Source organism: Thamnophis elegans, chromosome 4 (genome assembly GCF_009769535.1).
Source record: "Thamnophis elegans isolate rThaEle1 chromosome 4, rThaEle1.pri, whole genome shotgun sequence".
In the NCBI taxonomy this organism is placed as follows: Eukaryota; Metazoa; Chordata; class Lepidosauria; order Squamata; family Colubridae; genus Thamnophis; species Thamnophis elegans.
In genome coordinates this window covers 68,199,198-68,217,191 of record NC_045544.1, presented here as the reverse complement: position 1 = coordinate 68,217,191, position 17,994 = coordinate 68,199,198, and the positions used below count along the sequence as shown (strand labels likewise).

At 38.3% G+C, this 17,994-nt stretch overlaps 1 protein-coding gene across 1 annotated transcript in view; it reads left to right on the top strand.

The window, feature by feature from the left end:
• The window catches only part of LYST (lysosomal trafficking regulator), a 107,023-nt gene that overhangs the window by 74,530 nt on the left and 14,499 nt on the right, over positions 1-17,994 (top strand). The window contains exons 42-50 of the mRNA XM_032216001.1: positions 337-493; positions 785-925; positions 3,687-3,904; positions 5,209-5,430; positions 7,185-7,374; positions 8,437-8,573; positions 9,677-9,775; positions 15,616-15,755; positions 16,023-16,120. Coding sequence (XP_032071892.1) covers positions 337-493; positions 785-925; positions 3,687-3,904; positions 5,209-5,430; positions 7,185-7,374; positions 8,437-8,573; positions 9,677-9,775; positions 15,616-15,755; positions 16,023-16,120 — 1,402 coding nt within the window. The remainder of the gene's footprint in view (positions 1-336; positions 494-784; positions 926-3,686; positions 3,905-5,208; positions 5,431-7,184; positions 7,375-8,436; positions 8,574-9,676; positions 9,776-15,615; positions 15,756-16,022; positions 16,121-17,994) is intronic.

Sequence of the window (17,994 nt, the reverse complement as noted above, 5' to 3'; positions counted from 1 at the left end):
GTGCAAGCATGGCAGAGACCCGAAAACCAGCTGGCTGGTGGGAGGCGCACGAACATGTGCAGTGGAGCTGAGCTGGGGCAACAGCTCAGATGCCCGCAGAGAGTGCTCTGTGTGCCACCTATGGCACGTATGTCATAAGTTTGCCATAATGGTAATCTCCTTAACAACCAGCATGACTTACAACCATACGTTTGGGCTGAATTACAGTTTAAATCAAGCACTTAATTGCCAGAAATGCATGACTTTTTAAAAATTTTGTATTTTAACTTTGGAAATAATTTTTTTTAAAAAATAAGACAAGCATGTTTTTTCTTCTGTTTTCTTTTTCTGCTGCAGTACCTAGAAGAAGAATATCGTAAAGGAGCTAGAGAAGATGATCCGATGCCTCCTGTACAACCTTATCATTATGGATCTCATTATTCAAATAGCGGAACAGTTCTTCACTTTCTGGTTAGAATGCCTCCTTTCACAAAGATGTTTTTAGCTTATCAAGGTACATTTTCCTAGGTTTTTATGATGTAAATAATTTTAATTTCCTAGCTTTGAATAGGCAATATTTGGATAGTCACAACACAGAACCAACAAACCATTGCAAATATTTACTTTAATTCTTTTTTTATAATCCTTAGAAATAGAAGTGCTGAAATGTATCATGTGTGTTTGCACCAGTAAAAGTGCATACACATAGATAACAGAGAATTAAATGTATTACTTATTGATCACCAAATATTTAAGTGTGTTATATTAATTTCTAATTAATTTAATATGATTTCCTCATTTTCAGATCAGAGTTTTGATATTCCAGACAGAACATTCCATTCTACTAATACAACCTGGCGCCTTTCATCTTACGAATCAATGACTGATGTAAAGGAACTCATCCCAGAATTTTTTTATCTTCCTGAGTTTTTAGTTAATAGGGAAGGTATGCTTCAAAAAGACTTTTTTTATTATCCATCCAGCATTCAATCACACTGAATGCTGGAATTGTTGAACTTTTGGACTCATTTGGTAAATTGCAGATGTAATGGGAAAGGAAAAAAAAGCCTTGACTCATGTGAGGGTGGTGAAAATAAAAAAGTGGAGATGGACACATTTCATCCAGGAATCAGGTCGAGGTACAGGATGGAAACTATACTGGTTGCATTTGTTTATTTCCTGTCATTATTTTTACAAATACCGTATTTTTGGAGTATAAGACGCACACAGATTTTGAAGAGGCAATTAAAAAAAAAAAAAAAAAAGTAGGTAGGTAGATAGAGGGATAGAGAGGGAGAGAAAGAGAGAGAAATACAGTAGGTAGGTAGGGAGAGAAAGAGTAGTTAGGTAGGTAGATAGATAACGGGAGAGAGAGAGAGAAATACAGTAGGTAGGTAGGGAGAGAGAGTAGATAGGTAGGTAGGTAGAGTGATAGAGAGAGAAATATATAGAGAGAGAAATACAGTAGGCAGGGAGAGAGAGTAGTTAGGTAGGTAGGTAGATAAAGGGAGAGAGAGAGAGAGAGAGAGATGAACACAGTAGGTAGATAGGGAGAGAGAGAGAGAGTAGGTAGGTAGGTAGATGTTTCCAGATGTATTTATCCATGTGTTGGAGAAGGAAATCGCTGAGAATCTGTAGCACCTAAAACTTTCTGCTGGCACAGCACTTGACCAATCTAATTCTCATCAACCACTCTAACTAAACAGCTTTCTGAAAGGGGAAAAAAAGGTTTTGTACTCTGCAAACCTCCCCAAAATGGCCCGTTTTTTGCGAAAATGGGCCTTTTTTTGTCAAAAAAGTTGCCTTATGGAGGCTTATAGAGTGCTGCTGAGGGGAGGGCACAAAATGGCCCATTTTTTGCTCACTTCTGCCCTCCCCAGCCCCCAGGAGCTCTGAAAGCCTCCATAAGGCTATGCATGGCCATTTTGGTGAAGAGGCAGGGCTTCAGGTGTATAAGACGCACCCAGATTATCAGCCTCTTTTTAGAGGAAAAAAGGTGCGTTTTATACTCTGAAAAATACAGTAACTGAAGTTGATGAACATATCCAATACACCTCTTCTTTTTCTTATTTTTTTCCACAACTACTCTGTTGAGATGATAGAAAGTGACCAGCCTAAAGTCACCCAGCTGGTTTTCACGGCTAAGCCAGGACTAGAGCTCATGGTCTTCTGCTTTCTAGCCTGGTGTCTTAACCGCTAGACCCTTTGTTAACCATGCTATGCTTTCATCTGCGGGGATTGGGGTATTGTGCTCCAGTGGGTCCATTCCTTCCTTCCTTCCAATCCTTTAGTAGGTGTTTCTAATCAGTGAGTTATTGTTCCTAGTAACGCCACTAACAAAAGAGGACTGCGAGGATTGAGTTTCCTCAAAGTTCCATTTTATTAGAAATGTCATATAGGCACATCTGGGAAAACCCAAATCTGAAAGCTTCCAGGTTTCCCCCATCCAATTGAAAGTTCAAATCCCTGCTCAGCACTCACATGTCCATCACATGGTCCAATCAGATCCCGTCCCTACTGGAGATGCCTCCTAGTCACACCGCTGCAGGTACAGGGCAAGATGTCCTTGACTCTCTGAGAAAGGAATGTTATTTAGACTATATATCTCCCATACTCCATATAATTCCCCCCTCCCATTTTCACACAGCATTAAGTGTCGCAGGCCTGAAGGTCCAAATGCAAAAGATGGCTTCCAGGCCTGACACAGTGGTTGTAGATAAGAAGAGTTTAGCCCACTGGCCTGCTATACCAGAGTGTCGCAGAGCTTGGTTCTTCACCCTACTTTTTAATCTTAGCTACTAGACCGGGTCATTAATTAGTTAAGGGTGCCGTATCTTGTACATTGCCACTCACACCCCGTAGTTAGCATCTTGTTTCAGAGCCCAGAGGCTATTTAATATGATTGGGAAGTAACAAACTGAAGTTGAACCAAAGCAAGATGAAGTGCTGTTCATTCACAAGATTCTCAGCTAGATCTGGATCATTCCCTCATAGTTCCCCACTATCATGAAATTGGGGGGGGGGGTGTTTTGAGGCCAGAAGGAAGGGCTTCTCTAAAATGGTCTCCATATTAGCCCCCCCCCCAAATAAAAATGGTTCCAATGTTGAGCCCCTTCTGAAAGCAAATTAAGATTAAGTTCCTCTGGTGAAATGCTAGTATTTTATTGCTCCAGTTGCATAGTAGGTTTTAATTTTCTAATAATATTGTTGTTATGCCAGTATTGTTTATTTTGTTTGCTGGGAGTCATATAGTTGCAGTGATCCAGAAATCTAAAAAAATAATAAATGGACTTTCAACTGTTGGTAAACAAAACATAGATCTCAGTTGTGTTAAACTTTACATCTAATCACAGGGAAAGTGGACCATTATTATTACTGAAAAAGATTGTTTAAAAAATGGGTAATAGATAATAGATTCAAAATGTTTGGTTCATTCATAATAAACTGCAGATTGGTTAAAAAAGAGGTTTTTCCTGGAGGAGGAGAGAAACAGGAGAAGTGCACAAGTCCAAGATTCACTTTCAGATTTAAAGCTATGCAAACTATGCAATTGATTTAATCAATTGTTAATGTAAAATTTTGGAGAACATAATTTTGCAACAATTACCATGAGTTGGTTTTTAAAAAATGTTGTGTGAAGATAAAAATGATTTTTATATTAATTATTTAGATTTAAGCCAACTAATATGAATTATTTCTATTTATAGGTTTTGATTTTGGGATACGTCAGAATGGTGAAAGAGTAAACCATGTGAACCTCCCACCCTGGGCTCGAAATGATCCAAGATTATTTATTCTGATCCACCGTCAAGCTTTAGAGTCTGACCATGTTTCCCAAACCATCTGCCATTGGATTGATTTAGTATTTGGGTATAAACAAAAAGGCAAGACCTCCGTTCAAGCGATTAATGTCTTTCATCCTGCTGTAAGTATCCTTTTAAAAATAATAATAATAATAATACATTTGCCCTTCATTCAATAACAGTATTAGATCCAGCATGTACAAGGAATCCAGGCTCATCTAAAATGTAGCATATTCTCATTCTTGTTTAGACATTCCTACTGAAGTATAGCACATGTGTCTTATATGTGTTAAGGTACATTATTAGGCTGCAACCAACCCATTACTATATCCGTATAGTATATATTATATTGGTTAGTTCAAAGCTATCACTGCTTTCTTTGCATTAAAAAGAAAAAGAAAACAGTGTGTTAGCCATATGTTGCTGAATTTTCGGAATGTCCTCTTCAGCTGTTCCTTGGCCCTCAATAACAAAGAGCAATCTTCCAGCATCCATTTTTAGGATGTGTTAGATAGAATTGGAATTTTTGGTCAGTTCCTATTTCAGAATCCAACAGGATACTAAAGATGGTAGAACTGAAGATTGTGAGGAGGTCAGGCAGAATCAACGGTGCCTAATAAATGTCATCCTCTAAGGCAGTGTTTTTTAACTTTAGCAGTTTTAAGATGTGTGGACTTCAAATCCTAAAAGTCTACATATCTTAAAAATTGCCAAGGATGCGACTACCCTAAGGCATCCATAGCAGTATCCGTTCTAAAATCAGGCCAAGATGCTCACATTAAGGTGTAGATGGCTTCTATGGTGATAAAAATTAAAATATTTTAGAGTGACTAAATTACAGAAAGATCAAAGGTAAATTTGCAGAGGTTCAGAAGCTGGGAGATACAGGGTGTCTCTTATGTCTGTGCTTTATGTGTGGAACCTACAGTTCTTTCCTACTGGATCTTTTTGGATCTTTTTATTTTGCTGATAACCGAACCAAGTGGAAGTCTGAAGAACTTTTGTTACCTTGGAACTTTGGTGCTACTGTTTTGCCTCAGCTGTATCGTATACTTGCTTGGCTGCTTAATTTTTTTATTTAAAAAGTTTTATGTGTGCCAGTTTGATGTAATGGTTAAGGTTTTAGACTAGAAATAGGGACACTGAATTCTAGTCCTCCCTTAGGCAGAGAAATCAATTGAGTGCCTTTACTCCAGTTATTTTCTCTCAGCCCAACCCATTTCAAAGGGTGCTTGTTGTGGGGAAAATAGGAAGAGAAGGCATTGCTTACACTACCGTGATTTTTAAAACAATAAAAGAAAACAAAAATCTAACAAAAGGAACATATACATGCCCTAAGAATGAATTCTTCTCTTATCCTTTAATGAACACACATGCTTATACATCTACATAGATATAATTTGTTTGTTTCTGATTTACATTTTAGACATATTTTGGAATGGATGTGTCAGCTGTTGAAGATCCAGTCCAAAGAAGAGCTCTGGAGACTATGATAAAAACATATGGGCAGACTCCTCGCCAGCTGTTCCACACGGCTCACGTCAGCAGATCGAAACCTATGGAAGGAGAACTCCCTGCTGCAATGGGATTATTAGTGCAGTTTGCTTTCAGAGAAACAAGGGAGCATACGAAAGAGATTGTCTACCCAGTATGTTTCATAATGCTACTGTGTTCATTATATAACAGAACTTCTTCCTGCAACATACTGCAATGTAACACACACAAACACACACACACACACACACAGACTGACACTCACACTGTCTGTCTATCTGTTTATCTCTTATTGCTTTTTTAATGGTAGGAGGATCTTGGGTGGAGAAGATCTGTAGAGAAATCGATATTGTTTTTAAAGCTTTTGTTAAAGTGTCTGTCAAGGCTGTGTGTTACCTAAGTACCTATTTTCTTTCAATAAGTCATCTCCCCCCCCCCCATTGGAACAGCATCAAATAATTCTTTCTGCTTTAGATTCCTTGTTCGTTTTATGCTCATATATATTTCTGCAAGAACAATTATCTGTGTCTCCCAATGGAGAAGTCAAGAGCTGCTATTTCTAAAATAATACTTTAAAAGTAGCATTGTTCTTCAAATACTGATACTCAATTTCCGTAGAGATAAGTTTAATCAAAAGACCCAACCACATTTTTAAAACTCAGAAAATAAAGATAGCGTTGTGATCCAGCTTTATTAAACCTTTAGACCTGGGTTAGGCATAATGGTCCCAGTCTGATACAATGGCTTCTTCACATTTGGGTGTGTGTTATGGGTGACCTCTCCCAAATCACTAAATAATGATTTAATAGACTGGCACTATCAATTCTGAACCAGTGAAGAAGATTCCCTGTCCATTGCACAACAAATGACATAAATACCTGACCAAAAGCATCAAGATAAAATCAGTATATTAATTGGAACAATTAAGTTAAACTAATTCAACTAAATTAATTAAAATATACAGGTAATCAATGGATCCCCAATTGCACATGGCAGCCATTTTTACCCACATGCAGAGTTAGACTCTGACTTGCACAAATATATGAACATCCTTCCTTCCTTCCTTCTAACAGGTATTGGGGGGAGGAAAGGATGAAGTTAGAGTAAGAAATAACTGAACTGGAAATGGCAGAAAAGAAAAAGTGGAGAAATAAAACTGGAGGGAAATGAGAGGCAGAGGCAATTGGACAGCAAAGAAAAAAGAGAAACTGTATTTAAGTATTATTAAAAGACTATAGATTTAAATTCATCAAACAACTCTTCCTAAGCAACAGCTTATTTTTCAAAGGCTGATGGTGTAGTTATCTGCGTCAATTATTGTGTCAATGGCTTCTTTTATGCAAATTGGCCAATTTAAGATGACTACTAGGTCTGTGCAGCTCATCAGAATGCAAGGTAAAAAGGCACTTTGGAATGGATGGGGACAGACATAGTTGTGATTGCTGTCTCTAACCTTTTCTCTGGGATCACATGGCTGCCATTGGCATTTGGGCCCTGTGCCAGGGAAAGGCGTGTTTGGTAAAGAGTCAGGCACAGGTGCTGCATTAGCGCCTCACAAGCTCTGGAGCATGTTTTGTGCTTTCTAATGAGAAGCACTATGCAATCCTAATAACTACCCTCTAGTTCAGGGGTCTCCAACCTTGGCAACTTTAAGCTTGGGGGACTTCAACTCCCCCGAATTCCCTAGCCAGCTTTGCTCACTGCTGGCTAGGGAATTCTGGGAGTTGAAGTCCGCCAGGCTTAAAGTTGCCATGGTTGGAGACTTCTGCTCTAGTTCACAAGAAAGTGTTTGGGAGAAAGATTGGATGTATAAATATGTTCTCCAACAATTTCATTAGAAATAAAAACACATTAAACCTGGTGTTTAAAAATTGTTTTAAAACTGACTACTGTTTTGTTTTGTTTTAGAGTCCTTTACCTTGGATCAGAGGCTTAAAATGGGGGGAGTACGTAGGTTCTCCTAGTGCCCCTGATCCACTTGTCTGCTTTAGCCAACCACATGGAGAAAGATTTGGCTCCTTGCAGGCTTTACCAACTAGAGCAATTTGTGGTCTGTCCCGAAAGTTCTGCCTTCTGATGATCTACAGCAAAGAGCAAGGTAAGGACTCTAGTACACAGTCCTAGCAGAAACATTGGAAACCAAAGTTCAAAAAAGGCCAAACTATCCTCTTTATCCATTAGTTCAGTCATCCAACGATGACAACTGAGTTATTGAGGCCCACACTGTATATTACTGAGTGGCGTAATTGCTGTAGAGATCTTAAATTGGGTAGAAAGTTTGTGAAATGGCTCCCACATGAGCTATAGCAATTCTGAGGACAACTCTAGAAACATCCACAATGAAGTGGCTCAGCAGATGTAATAAGGTTCTCTCTACTCCATGTTGAAATTATTGCCCATAGGTAAGCTTCCTGTAGATGGCTCACGTATGTTTTGGATCCCACAGGAATCAGTTCCTGTATAAGTAATGTAATTCTGTTTTATTATGGATTCATTAGGCAACAAAAACATATGAGGAAGCGTTAGAACTCCCAACATTTTTTCTTGTTATGACAAGTTCATTGCTTCAGATTTAAACATAGGGAATATGGAAAGCTTATCTTATTTTTTTTCCAAAGTTTTTTATTTTTTGTTACATATTTGAAACTCTTTTGTAAACAAAGGGTTGTCCGGTTTTTCCCCTTTAACATTCTCACATACACAATTCATTTTACATTATATTTCCATTTCCAATTTTAGCTGTATTATTTTCTTCCCATATTATCCATCTTAGAATTAATCTTTTCTTAACACATAAACAATGTCATTATTTATCCCTTCAGAAGTAAACCAAATTTATCATGTCATTTCCATCTATTTTCTATAGAATTCAGGTTTTATGTAATAAGCATTTTACTTAATTAGTTTCCACAATTAATAATATTAATATAATTCCCTCACATCTTAATTAGCTATATATCATTACTAGGATTGACATATTTATCTTATGAAGACCACATAAGTAAGGCCTTAATAGGTTTGTGAAACAGAAGGCATTGTTAAAATAACTGTGATTTTAATAAAATTAAGTAAAAGAAGAGATTCCAGTGTTTGCTTTTTGAAAAAAAAGATACATGATAGAATACCTTGAAATGTCAACTGAATTCTGGATCTGTTGCAGGTGTTAGAAGCATGCATAGTACAGATATCCAATGGTCAGCCATCCTGAGCTGGGGATATGCAGATAATATCTTAAGATTAAAAAGCAAGCAAAGTGAACCTCCAGTAAACTTTATACAGAGTTCACAATTTCACCAGGTAAGACTTGTTAATTCTGTTTCTGCTTGACTAACTTAGCATTTTTTGGAGGGGGGAGGGGGGGGAAGCAAGCCTTAACAAATAAAGTCTGCTTTAGATGTATTGATCCTAGTCTAATAAATCACTGTTTATCAAACTGAGAATGAACCTGTAACTTTGCTACAAGCTCCTTCCTAAACACTTGTAATGTCATAATCCATAATTTAATTTCTTAATAATGGAAATGATTAAGTCTATGCTAGTGTTATTGTAGTACAACACAGAAAGAAAATAGAAGGCAATCCATACAGTTACAATTAGTCATCAGTAGAATGTGAACTTTTATGATTTTGTGTTTGTTTAATCAAATACATTAAAGGATGAATGTTCCTAGTTGCAAACAAAGAGCCAGCTGCTGTTTTTCCTGCTTCTCATCAATCACACTAGTCATAAGTGTTTTTGTTACCTAGTCCACACAATTGTAGAATGTAGGTGTATATGGCCTCTGGTCCAGGCAAATTAATACCACAATAAACTGCTCTGGCATTCATGCTACTCCGACTTTCTTAAATTTGTATTTGCTTTTGATCCTATTTAAATAGATAAAGTTGCTACTTTATGGTTATTATACTATCAGACTTAGGGAATCACTGCTCACTTCAGTAGTCAGCAGAAAATGATTCTCCGTCTGAATTAAGTGAGCAAAACTACTTGATTCCAGAGCCCAGTTATATGTGCATGGTATACGCATTATATCAAAAGCTTGAGCTGCAGAGTTTAGAGTTGCAGTTTTCCACCTGTTACTTAGAAAGCTTATTTCCAGCATCCTTATAACTTTCTTGTGTAGTTTGCTATATAATGCAGAGTAACTACAGTAGGAGAAAGTTTAGTTGTATATGTGAGTCAATGCTTGTAGATTTGCAGCCTGATTACTGTAAGTGTGGTTGTGGCTTTTTCCAGTGGAGGAGTGGAATGAGTTCAAGAGCAAAACAGCTGAAGACAAAACAAAATGTTTTTCTTCAAATGTATTTGTTTTTAATATAATCCCTTTTGGCAGTCTTTGAGATGAACAACAGATAAAACATAAATGCTGTTTAAATGTCTCACTTTTTTTTGTATCTAAGGTAACAAGTTGTGCCTGGGTGCCAGACAGCTGCCAACTTTTTACTGGAAGTAAATGTGGAGTTATTACAGCGTATATCAACAGATTCACTAGTAGCACTGTAAGTATATAAAATTGAGGCTGTAGCTGCTTAAAATCGGCCTGTAGTTTAGTTGAATTAGTTTCCCTAATATAGTCCTACTTTCCCAATCTTAGATCTTGTGTCTTTCTTGCCCATCCCTCAGCTAAATTATTAAATAATTTGATTTTTTTTTATTTTGCCAAACGTACCAGTTTTATTTGAACATCTAGATTAAAGTTTGGACATCTATAAAAGAAATGTTTAACTTTCACCTCTGCCATTTTGCTAATAGTTATAAAAACGTGTGTGTGTGTGTAATTTTACCTACATACCGTATATACATGTATACCATATTTTTCGGAGTATAAGACGAACCTTTTTTCCTCAAAAAAGAGGCTGAAAATCTGGGTGCGTCTTATACATCGAATACAGCATTTTTTGCCTCCCAAAGCCCCACACCTTCACAAAAATGGCTGTGCAAAGCTTTATGGAGGCTTTCAAAGAGTTCCTAGGGGGTAGCGGAGGGCAGAAATGAGCAAAAAATGGCCCGTTTTTTACCTCCCCAGCCCCCAGCAGCAGTCTATAAGCCTCCATAAGGCTATGCATGCAATTTTTTTGACAAAAAATGGGCCCGTTTTCGCAAAAAAAACCCGGGCTGTTTTTTGCTCATGGGGGGGGGGCATCCTCCCCAGAAGCACGCTGCAAGCCCTCCCAAGGCTATTCATGCCTTTTTTAAAAAAATGAGCCTGTTTTTCTAAAAAAACGGGCTGTTTTGGGGAGGTTTGCAGAGTGCAAAAAATTTTTTTCCTTTTGGAAAGCTCTTTAACTGATTGATGAGAATTACATTGATCAAATGCTGTGCCAGCAGAAACAAAGTCTTAGGTGCTGCAGGTTATCAGTGATTTCCTTCTCCAGCACATGGATAAATATACCTGGAAACATCTACCTACTACTGTATTTATCTCTCTCTATTTTTTTCTTTCTCTCTCTATCCCTCTACCCACCTACTGTACCTACACTCTCTCTCTCTCCCCCTACCTACCTATTGTATTTCCCTATCTCTCTATATTTCTCTCTCTCTATCCCTTTGTCTGTCTACCTACCTACCTACCTACCTACCTACCTACCTACCTACCTACCTACCTACATACATACATACATACATACATACATACATACATACTCTCTCTCTCTCCCTACCTACCTACTGTATTTGTCTCCCTCTTTATCCCTCTACCTACCTACCTACTTTTTTTCAAAAATTGCCTCTTCAAAACCTTGGTGTGTCTTATACTCCGAAAAATACGGTATATAACCACCAAATATTGTTGCTCCTTTCAAATATGAGCTTGAAATATAAGTTTATAATTAGTAATTTAGTCAGGAATCTCTCAACTTTCAAGTATTTTGGTCCTCATCTATTATCCTAAAAATAAGCAAACCTATGGGCTACATGGCACTCAGTTCTATTTTGCAGGACCCCAAAACCTTCCAGGATCATGTTTTTTTCTTTCTTCTTTATTTATCATCTAGACTTATATGGCTGTACTATCAGTATATGACTCAGAATGGCTAACAATAGTAAAATAAACACAGCAATCATTATAAACAATTAGAATCAAGTTTTGCCTTTAGCAAAATAATAATTACACCACAATGGGGTTATCCCAATGCTGACACCCAGTGCTTGGTTGAAGAGACTTGTTTTTACTGCTTTAAAAAGGCTGATTGGCAAGATTAAGGCCATCCAAATCTCAAGGGTATGTTGTTCCAAAGAGCAGACCTGCTTTCTGGATTGCATTAGATGGCACTGTTTAATAGAGGGTACTAGCAGCATACTACCCTGCTAGACCTTGTAATTGGAGTGCACAAAAATGAAGGGCTTAATAATAGGTAATAATCAGTGTCTTGAATTGCACCTGGAGGTCTAGTGGAAACTAGTGAAATTCCTTGAGAAATATCACAGTATCTAGGTGAACTGAGGGATCCATGTCACTGCATTTTAGAACTAGCTGCAATTTTCAGATGATCTTCAGGAACAGCATTATCTAGAGCAGGACTGTCAAACTCATGGCCTATGGGCCAGATGTGTCATGTGACGCCGCTGTGATGATGTGAGTTTGACACCCCTGATCTAGAGTATGTTGCAGCAATCCAAACAGGGTGTGATCCAGTGGTCGGTTTCTATTATTTTTATTACAGGTTCGCTCGTGCACGTGATCTTCTGTGCATGTGCAGAAGCATCCGGGCAGGTGGGCGGAATCTCCCACCGCTGCTACTACTGGTTTGCCCGATCCGGACCAAACCAGCAGTAACCCACCTCTGGTGTGGTCAATGCATGAGTGAAAGTGAATAGGGCTTCCTGATCTAGGTATACGCCGAATTGTCACACAAGATGCATTTGTGCAAAGATTCTCTAGTCATGGCTATTATTTGCAGGAGACAGGAATCTAGGAACATGTGCTGACCCAGACTTCCCAAGATCATGAAGCAGATTCCTCATCACAATAAAACCTCTTTTATTTAGGTTAAAGAGAATTCCTCTTCAGCAAAGTCCCTGCAAACAGTCTCATGAGATTTCACAACTACAGACCTTTATCAGGCTTGGAGAGTTGCCAGGTCTATATCTTGCAAATTCCATGCTGTAGCAGCAATTACTTGGCATGAAGTCAGAAACAGATCTTCACCCTAATGAATTGAACTAATTGTCTCCTGCAAACTCCCTTGCCCTTTCGCTCCCCTTTATTCCTTATGGGAGGGGCCATTCACCTTTAGTTTTACTCCTGAGTCGGCCCTTGTTCCTTAGCTATTCCCTTCTCCTGGCAGCTCTGCGCATGCGCACATTGGGAACAGGCTCCAGCTGTTCTTCTGCCCCATTGATATCCGACTTAGAAAGCAACTGATAACTGTCGGACGGCCCTGGCCTCATCTCTGCCTCCGACGCACAGCACTCATCAGAATCTTCCCCAGACTCCAGGACTGGTACATATTCCTCCCCAACCTCCTCACTGTTTGAGTCTGCCACCAGCTCCACTGGCTGCTGGCAGGCCACAACAGGACAGCCCTGAATTGTACATCAGTGTTACCACATTCAAAACTAAAGGTGCAGCTCAGGGTGGCTGAGGGTGGGCAGGGGATAGTCCTAAATACCTATAGTAACTCAGTCTTGTCAGGATTGACATGTTTCACTCCATTCAGGCAGAGGTGGAGAAGCTTTATGAATGTTTCCTTTCTGAGTTCTAGATTGTATCTTTTAAAGGGTAAGTAAATGGAGCTTATCGCTATGTTGTTGGCTTTTGATAGCTGATCTGTTCGAATAGCAAGCTTCCAGGAAGGAAACAAAAAGCTAGAATGCATCTTTTGTAGCAGATAACACTGATAAGCAGGGAACAACACCAGATAAGCCATCAGGGAAGAGACAATATTCTAATCAAGGAACTATCAAGGAAGAAACAGGACCCCTGCCAAAACTGGCAGAGCAAGGTATTATATATAAACAGCCAACAAATCCCACTTCTGAGTATTGCACTGAAAGCCATAAAATTCTCTATGTACAGTTGGTCTCTACAATCAATCACACTTTGGATTTTCATCTTAGGGGGAAATTCCCCAGCCAGGTTTTGGGTTACACATGTCAAAGAGATTTTGTCAGTTTAAGTAATTATTCTCTGATTTAGAAAATACATGATCCTTATATGATTGTATCCAAAATATGCTGTTATTAAGTGATTTTTAAAATGGGAAATAATCTTTTCATTTTTGGATTTTTTTGAAAAGTCTCTTTATTCTTCTGGTTAAGCAGTTTGTTGGATGATTCTGAAATCTGAAAGTTGTACTTTCATAACAGCAGTACTTTTTCAAAGTAAATTATTGCAACACAGACTTTGCTTTGGTTTGTAAACATGTTCAGTCAGTCAGTGAGATAAATGAGAACATTTGTATCACTGCTGTTCAGTTGTAGATCCTTGGATTGCCTTTTTTGGGAGCCTCACACTCTGGACCATATAGAGCAGCAGTCCCCAGCCTTTCTGGCTCTGTGGACCGGTGGTTGTGGAAATGGTGGGGGAGGAGAGGGGATGGTTTCACATGTGCGCCACTTGCACAAATGCAGCTTTGCGTGCTCACCTGCCACTTGTTTGGTCTGGTTCCCAACATGCTGTGGTCTGGTATTGGCCATGGACTGGGGATTGGTCAAAAAGCGGACAAAAAATGCTCTACAGAGAATCATTAAAACTGCCCAGAATATCACCGGGCTCCAGTTACCAGTCCTGGATGACATCTTCGCATCTCACTGTTTGAGGAAGTTGCATAACATTCTCAGAGACTCTTCCCATCCTGCTTAATCTTTTTAGATTGTTGCAGAAGATACAGAACAATTTAAACTAGGACCACACGTCTTCTGAATAGCTTTTATCCCAGAACTATAATTGCACTCAACAATGAACAAAGGGGTCACCATCAGTGAGCTATTGGACAGGGCAGTGAATTTTTGGGTGGGTGGGGGTGTGTTTGGAGATTGTTATGTGTGTTGGGTCTGGTCTTTAGGTGTTATGTGAATTTTGTTGTATGTGTAAACTGTGTATATACATACAATCACAGTAAAGTAAAGTAGTGTAGTTAGTAGCATAAGAAGAGGCCATATGATATGGCAGTATGTTTGCTAAGGTCTGTTTAGGTTTCTTTTCTAAAATGAATATTAACTTAGAGAAACAATGAGATTTTGCACAGAGCAATAAATAAGGAAAAGCATTGTCAATTACATGCACTAACTAGTGAACATGGTCTAAATACCTCTCAGTGGCCTTCTTATCTATAAAAGGTAGGTCAGATGCTGAAACACTGTTTTTAGTGTACAATTTGAATATGCATTATTTGCCCAAAATTATTTGCAGCGTAATAAATCTTGGGATTTGGTATATTAATGGGTTGTTGAAGTCTAGCAGCCTTCCTTTTGGGATTCCAACATGACAATGCTGTACTTGGTATATCAAAGCTATTGTCTATCACCTCTGCTTTCCGTCATTATCAGCTTATTTTATTACATTCCTGCATCTTAATTAGCTCTCTCACGTTTAATAGAGGAAACAGCATATATTTTTTTTTAAAAAAACAGCATGGGGTAAAAGTTTCTGATTTTGCACACCATTTGGTTACAGCTAAAGAAGTATATTGTATATATCCTCTCATGAATTACTAAGCAACAACATGTGCTGTAAAATAGGCAGCTATTTAGAGCTTTCCTCTGTGCTAATAGCTACGTGAAAGATCTAAATGAGCTAGTTTTCACAGTTAATGCCATAGTAGCAATTGTTTGTCAATCAAGCGTTCAGTTTTAAAGAAAAGCTTGAATTGAGACATAAGCAGTCTTGGCTTACTGTTTTTGTAACTGAAATTGAGAAAAACAATTATACAGGACTAAAATGGTTACGACATTGGACTTAGCAACAGGAAGGTTGGCAGTTCGGGATCCAAACACCCTCTGATGGAGTGAGCTCCGGTTCCTTGTCCCAGCTCCTGCAAACCTAGCAGTTTAAAAACATACAAATGCAAGTAGATAAATAGGTACCCCTTTAGTGGGAAGGTATCAGTGTTCTGTGCATCTTGGCACATAGTCATGCTGACCACATGATCACGATAGCATCAGATAACGCTGGCTCCCTCCCCTAAGAAACAGAAATGAGTACCGCCCCTAGAATCAGACACAACTGGACAGGGGATACCTTCCTTTCAGGGAAAAGATAATAAAATGGCACTTGCTAATCAGTAAAATAATGAATGAAGCAGGTGTATCTTTAAATCTAGTCTCAAGTTTGACTTGTAATATAGTACATTTGTTCCCGCCTTCTGCTAAATTTATGGTTGTCTATTTTCCTTCGCAGCCTTCTGAAATCGACATGGAGTCTCAGATGCATCTATATGGACACACTGCAGAGATCACCAGCTTGCTTGTCTGCAAACCCTATAGCATCATGATAAGTGTGAGCAAAGATGGAACTTGTATCATATGGGATTTGAACAGGTATAAGCATTTTTAAATCACACTCCTTACTGTATTGAATGTCCCCAGACTCTAAATTATAAGTGAAGATTGATTTGTTCCATCTTATAAAATTAACAGTAAGATTGCTTAACCCTGTGTATTTTTCCCCATCTACACACTGATGATAGTTAAGAGTGATATTCCAATATTAGTATCGGAAATAAGAATTTAAAGCATTACTTTAAAATGTTACAACTGCTATTAATGATGAGAGTGGTTCTTTGAACAATCAAATCATTTTTACAGGCTCTGCTATGTGCAAAGTCTTGCTGGGCACAAAAGTCCTGTTACGGCAGTGTCTGCTAGTGAAACAACAGGGGACATTGCGACTGTTTGTGATTCAGGTAGGTGCCTTATCAAGTGGAAGTAATGCAAACTAGCAATGATAAGCCTATGGAGTTAATTTTATACAATTTTTCATAGAAGTGCAAAGGAAATAGTAAGAAGTTAAATCTTTATCTTGACTTCAATCAAGATATGCAAGCTTTTGCATTGTGTAGAAGTCTTCATTGGTCAGAATAAAAATGTGACTGATTTCCAACTATGCTGAGAAGAGGTTAACTAAATAACTTAATTTCCAGTATTAACTTCTGGTGGATGAGTGTCTATAAGGGAAACTGGCTTACCCGATAGCCCCTCATTGTCATAAAAGTGTAGAATAAATAACCTAGGAAGATGGTTTAGAATTGGAAATGTGGTTGCTGTGCTTGCCTTCAGGCTATGGCAGAGGTGAATAACTGTGGCAACTTTACAACCTGTAGATTTCAACTCGCAGAATTCCTGAGTCAACCGTGCTCTGGGAGTTGAAGTCCATAGATTATAAAGTTGTCATACTTTCTCACTCCTGCTGTAAGGCTGGGTGACTGGCTAACTAGTTAACATATCAGAAAGTCATTGGCATACAAGAGAATCAGAAAATAGTTTAAGGTCCAGCACATTGTTCATAATAGGTTGTAATAATAGCTTCCTATTATTACAAATGGAGATGGGGATTATATTTAAATATCACTGGAGGACTTCTCCTTCCTGTAATAGATTTTTGGGTTGTGACTAATGAATTCTTGTAAAAAGCCAATATATATTAGGCTGAATTTTCTGGCACCACTTGGTGCAACAAGGGAGTTCTTAGTCTGTCCAGGACTTTCCTAACAGTCCTAAAAAGAATACAAAGAAAAATACTTTGATACATAACTTAACAAACGATGCACGAGTCCTTAAATGCACGATGCAACCATCCAGTCTTATGTAGTTTTAATAGGAGACTTACTTATTAAACCAATAAAACCACAACTCTAAAATGAGATTTGTTGGGGGGGAAAAATCAGGGAAAAACAATAGGAAAATAAACATACAAAGAAATTCCAGCTAAAATCACTACAAACAAACTAGCCAAAGAAATTACATTTTATCTGCTTGAATAAGTTGATGGGTTTCAGTCCACATTCATCACTTGTTACACAAAAGATTACTGAAGAAGTTTCTCTCAGCTTTCTGCTCAGAAATTTATTTTTTACAGCACAATCCTTAGTTTCTAATAGAAAATAATTATGGAAAGCCAGCCCTTTTGAGCAGATTGTCTGCTGCTATGCCCAAACATAAAAATGCTTTGATACTTGATATCCTGGGTTTAACCAGCAAATCAGAAATGATCCAGGAGCTAAACGTACTTTCCTAATGATCCTTGGTGAAATTGTAAAATACAATCTAATTTGTTTCTAAGAGGAAACAAAATCTGAATTCAGTCATGTCAGTGTGTAGTCAATTTATCAGATCCTTTAGGAGACGTGGTGGTTCAGTGGCTAAGACGCTGAACTTGTCGATCAGAAGGTTGGCAGTTCAGCGGTTCGAATCCCTAGTGCTGAGTAACGGAGTTAGCTCCTGTTACTTGTCCCAGCTTCTGTCCACCTAGCCTTTCAAAAGCATGCAAAAATGCAAGTAGAAAAATAGGGACCATCTTTGGTGGGAAGGTAACAGTGTTGGCTCTTCGGCTTTGAAATGGAGATGAGCACCGCCCGCTAGAGTCAGGCACTACTAGCACATATGTGCGAGTGGAACATTTATCTTTACCTTTAGAAGGCACCATTTCATACTAAAAGCTTCCTTGACAAACAGATAAATTTAGATTTATCATATGTCAGTTCAATTTAGGTTATCAGTAAGGTTGAAATAAGAGCTTAGAACCAAATGCTGTCTGGATTCATTCACTGACCTGTGAGTT